This window comes from Mesoplodon mirus, assembly GCF_964341445.2.
Source record: "Mesoplodon mirus genome assembly, chromosome: 18".
NCBI lineage: Eukaryota > Metazoa > Chordata > Mammalia > Artiodactyla > Ziphiidae > Mesoplodon > Mesoplodon mirus.
The window spans coordinates 59694599-59711736 of NC_138994.1; the positions used below are offsets into that span (position 1 = coordinate 59694599).

Sequence of the window (17138 nt, forward strand, 5' to 3'; positions counted from 1 at the left end):
GTGCAGAAGGCAGCCCCTAGATTATAAGGCAGAAAAGCTGGAGGAGGCTGTCTCTGCCATGCATGATCGAGCTTTGTAACTTTGGGCAACTCATTCTCTTTGGGCTTTGGCTCTCTGCTCTGTAAAATGAGGGAGCTGGGAGCCAAATAATTGCTAAATTCCTTTGCTCTTCTAAAATTCTTGGACTTTACAGCCCAGCAATTCTCTTTCACAACTTTTTCCTCCCTCTGCGGTCACCATCCTTCATCACCCTCTGTAACCCAAAGGGAGACAGGAGTAAGGTCATCTCAGCATTTTGTTCCAGAAACCACCCGACAAAGAAAGGCATCCTTTAAGCACATGATATACAAGTTAAAGGAACTGAGGTTAGTCATTCACTGTCTCCCTTTCGTTCTATGCCAGTGGTTTTTCCCTGAGCACTAAAGCCAGTAGCTCAGAAAGCCAAGAGGAAGGGGAGGGGAAAGTGAGAGCAGGGCTGGAAAAAAGAGGAACAGACATGACTCAAGCACCCAACCTGTTTCGATCAAAGTTGCCTTCATTTGATAAGAGGATTATACTGCTATTTTTTTAAGTTAAAAATCACCATTTTATACCATATTATGACTAAAGCCAAGTCTTCTCAACTCTGTCGTGCTGTGAATACAATCCCAGTATATCCCAGTGAACCCCAGTGGTTTTAAGCATCACAATATGGGATAAGTATTCTTACTGTTTTTCAAGGCGCTGGCAAATTCTGGGCCACCTTTGTCCTTGAAAATGGGGAAAACATCTGGTTGAGGAAGCTGATTGGTGGTCAGCAGAGCTTTTTGTAGCTTTATCCTTCCTTCCAAGAGCTGGTCCCACAGTGCTGAGAAAGAAAAAAGAATTCCATTCCTCAGTTAATAAAATCTTCCTGGGGCAGGGAGAGGGGGAGGGACTGGAAATCAAAGCAGTCCCTAAGCAGCACGGCTTTATCAGCTTCATGCCATGGAAACACTCTATTTATTACAGGAAATAAATCCGGTGTCTGGACGCAAACTGGCTTGCTACATGAGAGAGAGAATGCTACAGCCCAACGAGAGGAGACAACGCCCTTCTCTTCAACCTTCCACAGCTGCCAGAAGTACTAGAGCAGAACCAGCAAAGCAGCTGAGTGAAGCAATAGCGGGCCAAGCACAGGGGAACGGCGCTTTGGGCCTCTAGGTAAGTGGGGCACGTCACCAACTAACTGGAAGGACACAGGTGAGAGCAAACAGCCACAAACAAACAAAAAGGAGATCAAATGTGGACACTCAAAACAAGCAAACGGCAAGCCGTGTACAAACCTATCTGGTTCTTCACAGCTTGGCCTTTCTCCACTTCCTCGGAAACTCTGACCTCGGAGAAGGTCATCACCAGCCCGTCGTCCTCACTGGTCCTGTCTGCAGCCTTGTCTTCCTCACTCTCACCTTCACAGTCTTCCTCACCATCCCCCTCCTCCAGACCACTCTCCTGCTCTTCGTCTTCCTCCTCCGCACTGCTACCAAGGTCATCCGTTCCCTCAGTAAACTTTTCAAAGTCACTGATGCTCTGGACACTGAAGCCCGACGCCTCCCTGGAGTGGCTTCTGCTCCTCTTTTTCCAGGCCAGGTTACGGTCACCATCACCACACTCCTGTTCCTCAGCACTCATGGCATCCTCACTGGATTCCTCCAGGCCCAGACCCTCCAAATCTCCATCTCCAGACCCTTCCTCATCAGATATTTCTTCATCTAAACAAGGGAGGGAAGAAGGAAAAAAAGAAAAAAAAGTTACCTTAAAACAAATACTAGGCCATGTCTTTCATTTTAACTAAAGGATCATGACATCTATCCAAAAAAAAAAAGTATTACTGTTTTCAATGCAACTCAACCAATATTTATTACACATCTACTATCTCTAAAATGCTAAGGGAGAAACAAAAATGAATAAAACATGGGTCCTATGGGATTTCCCTGGCGGTCCAGTGGTTAAGACTCCGCGCTTCCAATGGAGGGGGCTCGGGTTCGATCCCTGGTTGGGGAACGAAGACCCTGCGTGCCACACGGCGTGGCCAAAAAAAAATAAACGAAAACGAAAAACCAAAAAACATGGGTCCTATCCTACTGAACGGCTCTAGTGGGAAAGACAGACCCATAAAAACTATAATACAGAGAAGAACTGAAAGCACTTTGACAAGGTTTTGGTGATCAAGAGGAGGAAGAGATTTTAACTGTGGAGCAAGTGAATTCAAGGAAGGTTATAAGGAAAAGGCAGCCTTTGATCTGGACCTTGAAAAATGGTCAGATTTCACCTGGTGTGAGGGAATTACTGGTGTTCCCAAACCTGCATCTGACAAAATAGAGTTTATCACTAACTGTCCCAAATGCACAATCTCTGACACCCTAGTGATGCCTATTAAACACTTATGAAGCACCTATTATGAACCAGCCATGGATGAAAACTAGAGACTGACAAACAGAATGTAGTATCTGTGGGGACGGGTTCACAGTCTGCTAGGAGTGGTAGATATGCATAACCAATAACTACATTACAATATCATTAGTACAGTGTATAGAGAAGGGTGAGAGATGGCTTCATGTGAAGGACACATTATAGTTTTACTTATTAAGCATAAGTAACAGGTCATCAGACAGAGAAGAGGGAAGGAAAGGAAAAGCAGCAGATGCAAAGGTCCAGCACACAAAAGTGCACTGGGGTACAGAATGTTGGGATATGAGCCCAGAGAGTTGCTCAGGGACCAAATCAGGAGGGGTCTTGTCTTCCACGGGAAGGAGTCTGAACTTGATCCTTCAGTAAATGGAATATTAGTTATGGCTCCTGATTTTACTTATGCTTGGGGTATCCTGACACTTACAAGTCTTTAATGATTATCCAACCTCTTCCATGGTAGAACACAGGAAGCATAATCATACAGGGACCTGTTACCAACAACTTTCTTCATAAAATAAAGATTTTTATGAAAACATGATGTCGTAAGTACTTCTTTAAGTAAAAATATATAAACTCAAGACAGAGAAGGCTGTCAAAAACAAATATACAGAAACTAAGTGCCAAATAGTAAAGAGAAATAATCCTTTAAGTTCTTTAAATGTATGCCATTTCTCAGATAAAGAAATATTCACAGAGTAGTAGTTTGAAGTATAGATCTTAGAGTCAGACTGCCTTATTTGAGTTCCAGCCTGCACTTACTAGATATATGACCTTGAGCAAGTTACTTAACCAATGTGCCCCTCAATTTCCTTATCTGTAAAATGGGGATAAACAGTCCCAACCTCACAGGGCTGTTGGGAGGATTAAATGAGATAATACATGTAATGATATGGTGGTAACATTTTCTGAGGACTTACTATGTACCAGGCTCTTAGAATTTAAAGGACTTACCACAATGCCTGACACATGGTGAGAGCTCAATAAATATTATACTGGTCCCAGGACTGGTCTGTTTATCATTCTCTAAGCAAAGAATATGAAATGAGCTTATCATCTGGGAGCCCCAAGGACTGTATCAGGGACTAAACCATGGATATCACAACATGAGTGACTGTTTCTTTTATATTATCTGTAGATTCTCAACACGGTCCCTCTGACCTCTCTAAAGGAAAACCAATAGCACCCACTCAATAATCACCATATCCCGCCCCGTTTCCACTCTGAGAGACTCACAGTCTTTAAAACTATAAGCCCACATCCTCCTAACTGTTGGAGGGAACAGGGAAGGATTATGAAATTTTTACATTGGCAAAAGATGAGTGTCACAAATTAATATTATCCAGTGACTCGATGCAAGACTTGACAAACCAAAGGAAAAGGGTCAAAATCCATGAGTAGCATGCTCATCAGACACGACGCTTTGTCAACACATAGCCCTCTCCAAAATCCAAATATGCAAGGCCTTTTCTCTCACTCCATTTTAGGGTGAGCCATTAGTGCCAAAATTAGGAGTATAGCAACTTAATAGCTCCAGACTTCAGATTCCTTACCAAGTGAAATTCAGTACTTCAAAGGGCCCTTTCTAACGCCAAATCAGTGGTCTCTCCTAAGACAGTAAGTGGGGCATCCGGACTAGTTCTGCAGAGAGCATCAAAAAAAAAAAAAATTTTAACCCCAAAAAATCAGGAAAGAAAAGAGTACCATGGAAATACGTCTACTCACCAGATGAACCTGGCAGAGTCTGCTCCCAATGGTCTGCCTTCCAAGCTCTTCTAGAGGTGGTCTCGCCAGAGTACCTCTTGTCTGTGTCCAAGAGGGAGGCTGACGCCAGCTTTCTAATGCTACCCACCGCCAGGAAATCATCTTCCCCATCATCAAACCTGTCAATCACTCTGGCAGCAGTGGCTGTCGGGGGAGGGGGAAAAGTAATCAGAATCTCCTGGTTAGAACAAACTTTAATGGTAACCCTGTTGAGCCCTTTAAATTCACGCTTGAACGTCCTCTACAAAATCCCCACCAACTTCCAAGAACAGGGACCTCATCACCTCCCAAGGCAGACCACTTGCTACCTTGCTGCTGCTGTTCCTGTACAGAAAGCTGACTCTCTGCATCTACTAGAAGGATATATTTCCATGCCTTGGATCACAGAAAACTAGTCTAATCCCTCTTCCATGTGTGACAGTCAGCTCAAATATTTTAAGTCAGCCATCATCATGTTCTATCCCACTCCAGCCCATCCCTCAGGGAGTTTTTTGGTTTTTGGGGTTTTTTTGCGTATCCTGGCTAAACAGCCCCAGTTCCCTCAACTAATTATTCCTAAGAAACGGTCCAGCACTCACATTTATCCCTCCGTATTCTCCCTTCCTCACACTTCTCTGACTCAAGCCTAAAGGAGGATTACTCCCAACTAGACCTTGAACGTCAGCTTACAGATCAGAAATATCATTCGTCAGCCGCTAAGCAAGTGTGCTGAAGCCTGAAAGGGCTGAAACGGCACCATGGAAGCCTACTTCTTCCTTCATCCTCCAAGTAGGTTCTCGGGGACAGGCAGAGGTTTTTTTTAAAAAAAAAGGATGAGACTTTCTCTTCTCATTTCTAACGCAATGCCAGTAAGGGCATCCTGAAAGATAACTTCCAACCTGCTACCAGACTCTGGCTGCCTGCAACAGCACTGGATCAACAGTTAACCCAAGCCTGAGTCCTCCGGACGCTCCGCCCACCCGAGCACCAAATCTAGAACGCGCGTCCGAAGGATTCCGAAGCCCTCCTCCCCAGCCCCGGGGGCCACCCTCCCGGGAAGCAGTTTTCCTCTGCGCAAGGGGAAGGAGAGTAGGCTAGGCGGCGAGGCCCAGCTGCCGGCCCCTCACAAACCGCCCGGGTCCGCACTGGGCCCGGCCCACGGCTCCGCACGTGGCCTTGCCCCCATCAGGCCTCACCCTCCTCCAGGTCGGCCTCAGGATCCGCCTCGAGCGGTCGCGGGTTCAACAACTGTTCCAGCTGTAGTGCTAGAGGCTGCGGCCCCGCCATGGTCACCAGGTCTCGCCCTACGCCGCGCTACTGAATGTCGCTCTCTCCCTTCCGAGTCCTCTCGCCCAGAGACTGAGCCCCAGCACATCCAGGGACGCCCGGAGCCGTGCACCCTGCTCCCGGCCGGCAACTTCCGGAAGGCTCCCGGGAGGGGGCGGGGCTTGCGTCACCACGGGCGTTGCTAGGATGAAGGCGGAAGCGCCCGGAAGGCTGACGCGTGTGCGCGTGCGCGTGCGCCGAGGGGGTGTGTCGGGCAGCGCGGGAGCGTGCAAGGGCACGGCACCGCTGCTGGCCCCGAGCGGAGACAGCCTTGCGTGCAGCCTGTGTCCTCTTGTATAAAGTATGTCTCAAGATTTGATCGAGATTTGCTCAGAAATAAAGTGTAGTGTAACCGTGACCCGTGGTGGCTGATTTGGGAAGGAGGAGGAGTCAAGGGTAAGCGTCTCGACGCTTACGTGTGCTTTAGGGCACGCACAGACTGGGACCAAAAGAAGGTTTGGCATTTCACAGTTTGGAGGAGTCTGGGGCCGGGCACACGCCTCTGGCCCCGCGATGGCCACGATTTGGAAATCGTGCCTCAGGGATGGGCATGTGTAAGTGTGCGGTGCACTGCTGGCATTTTTATTAATAGGAATTAGCAAGCGCTATAGCTGTGCGTAAATAAAGATCGATTCTGTAGCTTCTGCAAGTAGCCTTGTCTGTGCAGGGAAAAGGGGTGGAGTGGGGATTACTCTACTGCACACCCATCGGTATTGATATCCTTGCTGTTCAACGATGAGGGCATACTCAGACACTTGAAAGTAGTGCACAAATGCGGGAAAACTCAGGGCTACAGTTAGAGGGGCACAGGTAGACTCAAAATATAAAGACCCAATAGGATCAATTTAACTGCACCCAGGCGCATAGAAAAATACAATCCCTTTATGTGCTCTTTCCTTCATCAAGCATTCCCTGACTGCCCGCTATGTGGCAGGCACTGCTAAATGAGATACAAAGAGGAGTAAGTTAGATTCTCTTCTGGCAGTGATCAGCCTAGGGGGGCAGACAAACATGTAAACAGAAACTGCAAAAAGGGATGATCAGGGGAGTAGAAGGTGGTCTATCCTTCCAGTATCTGTTTGAGGTCACCTGTAAAGACCTAGAAGCGCCTAAATGGACACTGCCTCAAATGGATCCAGAAAACAGGGTCAGGGGTGCCCTGTGCCCTTCCTGGGAACAGCCGAGGCCAGTTGGATCCCACAGTTGAACAGCCTGGGGAACCCTCAGTTCTCCAGTGTCTCCTGTGGAACCCAAGGGACATGAGGGTCCCTGACTTCCCTAGTCTCCATACACGCCCCCAGCGTCAAGAGCAACAAGAGACCACTTGTCCCATGTCCCTTCCTAGGTGGCGGCAGGAAGCCCTCGGGGTAGATGCCCACAGACACGGGAAAGGAAAGCACTCCAGGCTAGGATGGTGGCACCCTAGGCAAGGCACTGAGGCAAAGAAAACTGCTTTTTACCACCTGCAATAGAATTCAGTCGAAAACAGCTTTAAAACAAAAACAGAACAAAACAAACCATATCCCCTGTAATTGCAGTCTGGTGCCTGCGTCTGGGGCCTCCAGAGTAAAAGCATGCTCCACGGACTGGGACAGCCGTGGCCCCGGGCTTTGAAGGACAAAAATGTTTCCCTCACCCCACATTTAGGAAACTACCTCCCCCGTCCTCTTCCCTTCCTATATGGGACACTAATAAGGCTTAGGAACCTGGCCTTGGGGTAAAGAAAGGGGAGAAAAGGAGCCAGGAGGTGAGGCAAGGCAGAGAGTACCTCTAGCTGTCGTGCAAACAGGACACTGCTGGCTAATTCTGGGCAGAAAATGCCTGCTTCCCTACTCTTCTGCCTTGTCTCTGTCCAGGAACCTACTGACTTGGGAAGCCTTTTGAGGAAGCAAGTCAGAGAGTACCTGTAGCTGTCGTGCAAACAGGACACTGCTGGCTAATTCTGGGCAGAAAATGCCTGCTTCCCTACTCTTCTGCCTTGTCTCTGTCCAGGAACCTACTGACTTGGGAAGCCTTTTGAGGAAGCAATCAAGACCACTCTACTGCTGCACACAATCCAGGGCCCCCAAAATGCTTCCCTGGCTTTCTCACCCCATCCTGAGAGTAGGGAGGGCACTCCAGGAGTGGAGGAAAGCAGAAAGAGTTCTAGGACTTAAGATGCAGCTCAGAGATGTGGAGGCACGAGGCAACAACCTCCTAAATCCCCTCTCTGGGGGGGTCCTGCCTACTTGATTCTAGTTTCTTGAGAAGGGAGGAGAGGTTTCCTGATGGGAGTGGGAGTGGAGATGGAAGGTGGACTATGGGAGGGGCTATTTCAAAAACTCTACCTCTTAGAAGAAATGTAAACCCTGACTGCCCTTGAGATGTGAGCAGATGAGATGAGGAGGGGGAAGGGAATAAATGCGAGCACGCTCCGAAAAGAACAGTCCTCTCCAGAGAAGGTCAGAGGGTCTCCCAGTTCATGGTCCCTCTGCCTGCTGCCTAAGGGCTGCAAAGTGGCACACAGATGTAGGAAGAGCAGAGGATAGGCAGGGGTGACATGGGATACCACCCCCCCCATTGTCCCAATCTCCTGTCTGTTCAAGAGTTTAGGGAAACCATGTTCTTACCTTTCTCTCTTCTCAGATACTATCAAGCATCCCAGGCCCCTGCCAATGCCTGTCCTGGCTCTCCACGCATCGCCCTCCCCGACCTTGTCTAGCCCTAAAGCAGTTCCCACTTTCCCCCATCCTGGAAAAGAGAGGTGGGTGAGCTATGCCTCCCTCGTCCAGGGCAGATGGCAGCTCCCAGTCGCCGGAACCCTGAGAGCAGGTGGCTAGAGGCACAGAGGTGGCAGCTTTGAGATGGCTGCGGGGAGAAACCAGGCTGCCAAGCCCAGGCAGGAGAGGAGACTGCGTTGGGGGTCGGAGGGGACCACCTGGGCGCTCCCCTCCCACCCGCACGCCTCTCCGGGGAGTGCCCAGGCACAGTGGGATGGTGCAGCACCCCTCTGTACCTCAGGGCCAGAGGTGGGCAGCACAGCTCTGATGGCAACAAGAACAGTCCCTGACATCCCTAGACCTCCCCACCTCGGGCGGCTCCAAATTTGACTGCTGAAGTTTGCCACCTGTCCAGGGATTCGTTAGGGTTCTGGACACAGCTTCCAAGGGGAAAGACCGAGCTGCTGCCAGAGAGAAGTCAGAGAGAAGAACTGCGTCCACACCGAGCACCCAACTCTAAAATGCTTATCAAGTACCGGATTCCACAATAAAGCTGCTAAATAATTCAGCAGCCTTGATAGGAAAATGTGGCTTCCCCATGAGCGTACGTTCAGTTAAATGAATGTCTTTAATGGAGGCTGGCTATAATGAATAAGTTGCTATGATTTAATGTATATAAATGCTAAAAGGGCAAAAACAAGGCGATCTGCATACAAAGCAGGTAAACAAATGGGCTGCATGCAGAGGCTAGGAGTTTCAAAAGTCTCCCCAGTATTTCATAAATTTGGATTTCTGAAAGAACACTGTCAGATTCCACCCCGATAGTCCTCCCCATTGAATAAGCTGTCATGTGGATGCAGTGAAATATTTATTTTAAAGCCTTCTTAGCAAGGAAGATACACTTGGTTGTGTCTTAACAAAATATAAAAACAACACTGGAAATTGCATACCATTTCATGTAAAACCCTTGATTTAAAAAAAAAAAAAAAGGAAATAAAGAATCCAGACTGAAATGTAGGTGACATGGAAAAGAAATTCTGGAACTGTGGTAGTGTCTGATAGTCAAACACACACACATATATTTCACAGCAGATAAAATACTTAAATTCCTTCCATGTTTAATGAAGACTTGGAAGGGATTGAACTACTTTTCAGAACCTTATGGCTACTCTCAGTTGAAATCTGATTTCTATATTGGTTATTTTTACTCCTCTTTCAGAGAAAGTAATATGTATCTTGTGCCAAGCAAAATAGTTTTCCTTCTGGGAAACTTCAGATAAAACAAATACTATAAAACAACTATTTCACATCAGTTCTGTGAAAGGGATTAAAGTATTTCATTTATAGCTGTGCTGTACATTCATTTTATGTTATCTTTCAATCCACCAAGTTAGAAAGCAGGATTATCTATGGGAAATGAATTGAAAGAGAAAAGGACCACCTCTAACTACCTATTTATAGGTAACTGACGTTCAGAAATCTGGTTTTGCCTGTTTAGAGGGGAGAGGGAGAGAGTGCATGGGGTCTCATGCTTAATGACAGACTGGGACCACTCATTTTTAGCCATGGATTTGATTTCTATTTCCAGTTTTATATTAACTTATCAGCAAACATCTCTTCTATTGTATCCGTTAAAATTCACGGAATGCACATCTGTAGTTAATAACAGCAGGAAGGCACAGAGAAAAGCTCGGCTGGCATTAGCAAAGGGGTTCAACTACAGCCAAGGTAAAAACAGATCTACCAGTCCCGTCTCTCTTCTGAGAGGTCATTCGGCTCCGTCACAGCTCAATTCTAGTTGTGAAAACATCAAATAACACACCAGTTATCTAAACATCAGATTTTCTATTTTTATTAAAAACTCACAAATTTATTCAACATGTTTTCTTTCATACAGTGAATGGTCTAATATGCACTGGAGGTCACACAAGCTTAGGTTTATCAGAACAATAAAAGACATATGAGAAATTTAATATATAAAGAAAAAAGTAGCAGCTGTTGACTGCATATTTGACCATAAAATTTAAATATTTTGGACTTTTATTTTAAAGACACAAAAATAAAACCTGTGTGGGTCTATATAAGTCATAGTAACAATTCCATGAATGTTCAACAGGACTAAAAATTAGCAAAGATGTTTTTTTTTTAAACCTTGTAACACTTTTTTTTTTAAACACTTTTTCAGGTTGTGGTGCCAGGCACCTTTACAGTATTTGTGGTATAATTACTCTATTTGGCAAGTGTCTGAATATCACGTTTTCTCTTTGCCTTGTGTAAACAACACCTTTTTACATACCAGCACAGCGAGCTGTGAGCCCTGTAAATCTGTCAGAACATCTACAGGAAAAGAAAATGAACAATTTTGGTTGATTGCTCAAAACATTTTGTTTTGAACAAGAGGTTTCAAAACAGGATATATTAGTAAAACACTGAACTCCTGAATTTAACGTTATACGTAAACAGTTGACTGTTTTTAGTTCAATAGTTTTTTTTTTAATTTTGTGTGTGTGAAAGGTAGAATACTTTTCTTGTACAGCTGATGTTCAAGTCATTTTACTAAGAGGTCTGGCTGGAGACCATCCTATTGAGTGTGTGTGTGTGTGTGTGTGTAGAGCTTTGTGAAGGTAGAAGAGTTGATACTGAGGGCTTTACATTTAGAATTTTGCAATTTTGGCAAAAACAAAAAAACCAAAAAACCCAGAGAGACAAAAAATATATATATATATAGTCCCACCTGATGCACAGCAGGTCGGCGTTTCTGAAGCTATAAGTTTGTTGTCGCTGTTGCTGAACTCTGAGACAACACTAATAAATTTCCCAGAGCCAGAACCCTCCAGGCTGGCCCGGGAGCGCCCCGGCCGCTTCACCGCCCTCAACTGGCTGCGGGCGCAGCCTCCCTCCCCGCGGCTCCTGGCGTCACCACCGACTGGCCGCCCCCTGCGGCTGCCGTGGGTGTTTTTATGCAGCCCGTCGGGCTCTCGCTCACGCCGGCGGTGTCTGTCCAAGGATCCGGGTCCAGGTGGGAGGTGGGGAGAGGTCTGCGTTTCCCTGCGGGAGCCCCAGTTCTGCACCTTGCCAGCCAGCGCACGGATCCCAGTTTTACTTCCAGGCGGATTTGGATTCTATTTCGTGTCCCCCTTTCCCATCCGGTCTCTCCAGACGGAAAATGGTCCCCCAAGCTGGAGGAAGTGGGGGGGATGACTTGCTTTTATGGGGTTTTTTTCTGTTTTTTTCCTGTTTTTCTTAAATAAAGGTTCGTTTCTGTACAACCACGAACTCCGCGGATCGTGCGCGACTCCGCTACCACACGGCCGCCTCGTTCATTTCGGGGGGGTGAGACAGGTGGTTTCCGTAGCTCGCCCCGCCGTTGACCGACAGCGACGAGAAGGGTGGGCTGGGCCCGAAGACCTCGGCCGACATTGAGTGGAGAGGCCCGGGCAGGCTGGGCTCGGGGCTGGGCGAGTCCCCGGGAGGATGCGCCAGGATGTCGGTGAACCGCTGAGCCTCGCTCGACGGGTGGTGGCCGGGCAGCGGGTGCTCCAGGCCACCCAGGGGTGTCCCGGAAGGCCCGGACGACGGCACGAAAGGCAGGTCTACTGGCGTCTGAGCCTGCGAGGACGGGGGGCCTTGCGGGAAGAAGTCGTAGTTGCCTCCGGGAGCGTAGTACTCGCTCTGGTAATCTGCGGAGCAGCGAGGAGGCTGTCAGGGCGGGGCCGTGGGTGGGGCGGGGTGACAGGGCGGGAAGGCGTGCCCTCGAGCCGGCTGGGGAGGGCAACTCGGGGAAGTCGCCACTCGCCGGGCTCCCCTGCCGGGCCGGGAGCACGGAGAAGGCTGGGTGCGAACGCTGGAGCTGCCCCCTACCTGCCCATTCGCCTCCTTCAGGGTCGGGAATTCGGTCCGGTCTCACTACCTTCCCTCGATTTACTCCCCAGCCTCCACCCATCTCTTCCCTACTCTCCACTTCTCTATAGAAAGCCAGAAGCGCCTCCGCGCTGCCACCCGCTTCGGACGAAGCCAACCCCGCCTGCCCTGCCCGCGCCCTGCCCCTAGGCAGCGCACCCACCTCCATAGAAGGAGAAGGGCCCGTTGGGGATGAGCTCGCCCGGCTCCAGGCGGTCCACGAGCGGCCGCATCCGGCGCGGACTGCGGAAGAAGGCGTGGCGCCGGGCGCCCAGCGCGCTTAGCTGCTTCATCCTCCGTTCCTTGGACCGTCGGTTCTGGAACCAGACCTGAAGCACACACGCGGTGGCGGGGGGGGGGGGTGAGGCCCCGGAGACCCCACCTCCGACTTCGGGTGCGCCGCCGGACCTGGCCCCTCACCGTCTAACTCGCGGATTCCGGGCCGTGTGGTGTGTCTGTGTGTTGTATATGGGGGGGGGGGCGGACTCTGAGTAGGACCGCGCAGGGTGGCCCTTGCGCCCATGGTGAACAGGATTCCCGACAGAGGAAGCTGGGCAAGCCGCCCTGCTCAACATGAGGCAGTTGGAGTTGTTTCTAATAATTCCACCGACACAGTTACAGCTTCCCGGGGACTGTACACACCGAGGCTCAACCTCCCCCAATAGTATCAGGCACACAGCTTCCCTTTCAGGGACCCTGGCAGCCCCCTCCCCCGCATGACAGTGACAGAGATCCAAACAGCCTCCTGTTGACACTCAGTCTCCCAAAGATAGTGACACCAAAAGCCACAGTCTCCTTTTCCACCCACATACAATCTCCCAGTGCCAAACGTACTTATCCACAGCCTCTCACTGGTAGTGACACAGACAAGCAGCCTCCCCTTCCCCTGCGCACAAGATCGCACAACCTTTCAGAGGCAGAGGGCCCCCGTGGCGGGCAGCCTGAATAGTGCGCCCAGGCACACAGCCTCCCAGGCACATCCACCCATACCGTCGTAGAGCCTCCAGGCACCGGACACCTAACCTTGGGCCCAAGACTCGGGCCCCGGTTCCCACGCAGTCTCAAGACCTCACAGTGGGCACCTGCGCAGCCGCCTGGATGGCCACCTCCCATCCCATGCTACTCTGGACAGGCCAAGGTAGAGCTGACTCCCGCCCCGACCACCTTCCCTTCAAACCTAGACAGCCCACCTCTCTTCGGAGGGGAAGTCTCTGCTCTGGGGCTTGTTTAACTGGGGCAAGAGACCCACAAAGTTGGGGGTGGGGACCCGCAGAGGGAGATCACGTAGTGCAGAAGCCAGCGGAACCGATTAATTCCGGGAGGCACAGCGACCTCTTAGCTCCTCCCGAACAGGGGTGGTAGTGCAGACAGATGGGTCCCAACTCTCGTCGCAGTGTCCGACGGTGTCCCCTCCTCCAGCCTCACGCTCCCCGTCCCTCCCCCACCGTCACCACTCTCACCTGCACTGGACCAGGAAGACGAGGAGGTATAGGGAATTCCAGATGCTCTACGCATCTGGCGACGCTTCGAAGTTCGAACCGGGTAGGGTTGTCTGCGCCTCTCCCCTCCCCCTCCGCCAGCCTCCAGGGACTCGCACTGCTCCTCAAAACAGCCCCCCGCCCCAGCTCGGCCTGCACGGAGTAGCTGTGCGGGCCTCTAGGGAACTGAGTGGCACACTCCGGCCCTGACCTGAATGACACGCATGTTGAGGCCAGTCTCCTGAGCCAGCTGCTCGCGGATGTGGCGCGTGGGCTTGGGTGTAGCGGCAAAGGCGGCCTTCAGCGTCTCCAGCTGCTTGGCCTTGATGGTGGTGCGCGGCCCTCTCCGCTTGGCCCCCAGGTTCTGGTCGTCATTCTCATTGCTGCCGCCTTCCTTGTCCGACACGTTGGCGCTCTCCGAGTCCTTGGCGTCGTCCTGCGACGGGTCTTGGGAGTCCGGAGACAAACTGGGGTCACTGCCCGTGGTGGCTGGGGAGAGGGAAGGGACAGGTGAGCAGCAACCTTGGCGGCCCTTCCTCCCCCCAGGACCCACCCGCCCCTAAGGAGCCGGGAATTAGGGCCTCACCCGAGTGGAGGCTGTTCTCTTTGGCGACGCTGCTGTTGCTTAGGTAATCCTCTTTGCAGACGAACTTGTTCTCATCGATGATGTAGAGCTCCTCGCCGGTGGAGAGCTGCTTGTTACACATCATGCAGGTGAAGCAGTTCAGGTGAAACACTTTGCTCCGGGCTCTCCGCACCAGGTCGCTAGGGGAGATGCCCTGCGCGCAGCCTGCGCATTTGGTACCGAAACACCTGCAGGGGGGCAGGTTGGCGAGGGCCAAGGGAAGACAGAAACAGGGAGAAAGAAAGTGGAGGAAGAAGAATAGGAAAGAGGAAAAGGAGAAAGGGAGAGAGAGCCAAAAAGAGAGGCAGAATGCCGATTAAGCAGGCAAGAAGGCAGGAGAAAGCGCGGGGCACCAGTGAAAAGTCAGGGAGGAGATACACATGGTTAGAATGATGGAGTAAGGAGCTCAAGCTGCCCCCACCCCTAGCCTCACGCCCAGCGTTGTTCCAGAGGGAAAAAGCGCTGCCGAAGAAGGCGGCAAGGTGGCGACGGTAAGGGAGAGGGAGGCACCTATTTTCCGATTAGATTCAGAGAACAAAATTAGAGCGCCATACAAATGCGTCTCGATCGCCGCTTTTCTCTATATTGCCTCTCCTTCGTCGAAAAACAACGCGCGCACGGGCTGGGGGCTGGCAAGGTCCAGTCCAGCCGCGGGTAAACAAACAGCCGCGGAGAGCCCGGATGGCCACAGCCAGGCCGTCGCCACGTTCAAGCCCAAAGCCCAGCAGGTTGGCGCAAGCTAGACCGCATGGGGGCTCTAGGTGCCGGGCCGCGCTTCGCGGGAGCCAGGCTTCTGGGGCCCACTGGCAGTCGGCACCGTTCGCCGCTCCCTGGCTCGGCTCCCGCCAGTAGCGGGAGGCCCGGCAGCACCGGCCGAGGCCCAGAGGCTCAGCCTGCGCTTGCTCTCGGCAATACCAGCGGACAGAGCTTTGCTCCATGGTCCGCCGCAACCAGAGCCGCGCGTCCCGGGCATGCACTGGGGACAGCGCGTCCCAGGCCTCTGAGCAAAGCGACCCGGGTGGCTTCGAACCCCCACCCTGTCCCCCAGTTTGATCTGTTACCACAAACTCAGAGAAAAGCAGAGACCAAGTCAGCCAAGTAAACTGGGAGATTTCAAACGGGCACAAGGGAATTTCAATTCGAGTTTGCTACAGTTCTCGTGTGTTGGTGTGGATTTGGTGGCAAGATAGTAACCTTAGGAGGATTCAATTAAAATGTAAACGGAGGAGGGTTGTCGGGAGAAGTCCCCCGGCTCCGACGACCCGGGTCTCGGCTTTTCCTCAGGTTTCGGCAAGGAGGTGGCGGGCTGTGTCGGGCAGAGCCTGGGAGAGCTCCGAGCGGAGCCTGCGCCTCAGAGGTGAGGTCAGCGTTGGGCGGAGGCCGAATATCCCGCCAACCCGGGCAGCCGGATAAGGTCTAGGCTACCGTGCCGTAGTGTGCCCAGGTCGGCGCTGGGAGGCCCAACCGGGTTTCAGGAAGACCCTGGGGCGTGCAGGATAGGCACCATGGCCGAGCGCTTCCCTGCCGCTGCCACCGCAGGCGACTCGGACACTCCATGCAAAAGGCTCGGCGGTTCCCGCCAAGACTTCTCGGAGACGGAAAAGACAGTGGCATGGAGCTAGCCTGGGCTTCCAAGCTCAGCCTGGAGGACGAGCAAAGCCGGGAGGCCCGGAGAATGCAGTCGCTGGAGAGCTCTGCAAGGGGAAAGGCAGGAGCCGGGGCTACATCTCCTGAGGCTGAGCTACCTCCTTCCAAGCTTGGAGAGGCTTCTGGCTCACAGGCGAGCTCAGACTCTTTCTTCCCAGGCACGTGCAGCCAAGCCCGGACCCACAATTTCCAGGACGAAAGCAGGCCGCGTCCCGGGGAGCCCAGCGCGCCAGCTGGTGAAGAGGCGGGAGCCCCCGGGACTTGGCTGCCCTCTCCAAAAGCAGCTCCTAACGCGGCCGCCGCGGCCACGCTGACCTCTGATCCGAAGCTGGCTGGGAAGGGCCCGCGGGGAAGGAGCAGCAGAGGCGCGCGAAGGAAGTACTCACCGGAAGAAGTCGTTTTTGCAGTAGAGCTTGCCTTCCCGGGAGAAGCACTTCTCGGTCAGGTTGCATTTACATTCACAGCACTGGACGCACTTGACGTGCCAGGCCCTGTCCAGCACGTTCAAGAGGAAGCGGTCCAGGATGGGCCTTTTGCAGCCGGCACAGTGCACCATGGTCTTTGGTTTGGTCGGGTGAGGCCCGGAGAGAGAAGCGCAGGTAGAGCCGAGGGGATGATTCACCAAGACGACCGGCAGGAACTCCCCAGCCCCTCCAAAATGGGGAGACACACTTGGCAGTGCAAACCGAAACCCGCGCCGGAAAATCAGAGAGAGGGAGGAGGCTGATGGGGGGCGGGGGGCGCCTCGGTGGAGTGTGCAGCCCGACAGTCCCGGGGCCCCGGGGCACAGCAGCGCCGCCGCCGCTCCTGGGGCGAGGAAAGAGTCTCAGGCGGGCGAGAAAGCGACTCTTCTGCCCAGAGCCCGCGAAGGAGTGAAGGTCACCGAGAACGGCGACGGGAACGGAAATAAATAAATAAAACGGAGTCGGAGAAGGAAGAGGACGACGCGGCGAGCTCGGCTTGCAGGGAAAGCGCCGCTGAGTTCTCTCGGGCTTGAGGTAGAGCTGTCAGAAGTCAAAGTGCATCTGCTTTTGTCGGGGTATGAGGGCGGGTGTGTGTGTGTGTGCAGGGCTGCCCGTCACCGGAATTTCCCCTCCTCTTTTTATAAAAGAGAAGAACCAAACGACTAGGGAAGCTTTGGATCCTAAACTGTCGGCCCCGCGCAACGGGTCGGGACGCCCTGGGAGCCTGCGGTGGGCCTGGGGGAGGGGGCGGGGGCAGGCCGCGGGGGAAGGGAGGGAGGGAGGAAAGGAGGAAGATCTCGTTGTTGATTGTTGTCGTTGCTTAGGTTTC

At 52.1% G+C, this 17138-nt stretch overlaps 2 protein-coding genes across 3 annotated transcripts in view; both read right to left on the reverse strand.

Annotated features, from left to right (window-relative positions):
- Positions 1 to 5597, reverse strand: part of AATF (apoptosis antagonizing transcription factor) — a 104065-nt gene extending 98468 nt beyond the window's left edge. The window contains exons 1-4 of one of the 2 annotated variants that reach the window (XM_082603559.1): positions 5367 to 5597; positions 4153 to 4335; positions 1305 to 1730; positions 710 to 847 (exon numbers count right to left, since the gene is read on the reverse strand). In XM_082603559.1, the coding sequence (XP_082459685.1) occupies positions 710 to 847; positions 1305 to 1730; positions 4153 to 4335; positions 5367 to 5457 (838 nt within the window). In that variant the 5' untranslated portion in view covers positions 5458 to 5597. The remainder of the gene's footprint in view (positions 1 to 709; positions 848 to 1304; positions 1731 to 4152; positions 4336 to 5366) is intronic. The other variant, XM_082603560.1, reaches the window with a different exon arrangement.
- A 4715-nt stretch (positions 5598 to 10312) lies between these two features.
- Positions 10313 to 16401, reverse strand: LHX1 (LIM homeobox 1; the record flags this gene model as incomplete). Its single annotated transcript, XM_082602885.1, has 5 exons — positions 10313 to 11875; positions 12259 to 12424; positions 13785 to 14062; positions 14160 to 14386; positions 16232 to 16401. 5 exons carry the CDS (start codon positions 16399 to 16401, stop codon positions 11496 to 11498), a joined length of 1221 nt encoding a protein of 406 aa, XP_082459011.1. The 3' UTR covers positions 10313 to 11495.
- Positions 16402 to 17138: the final 737 nt, after the last annotated feature.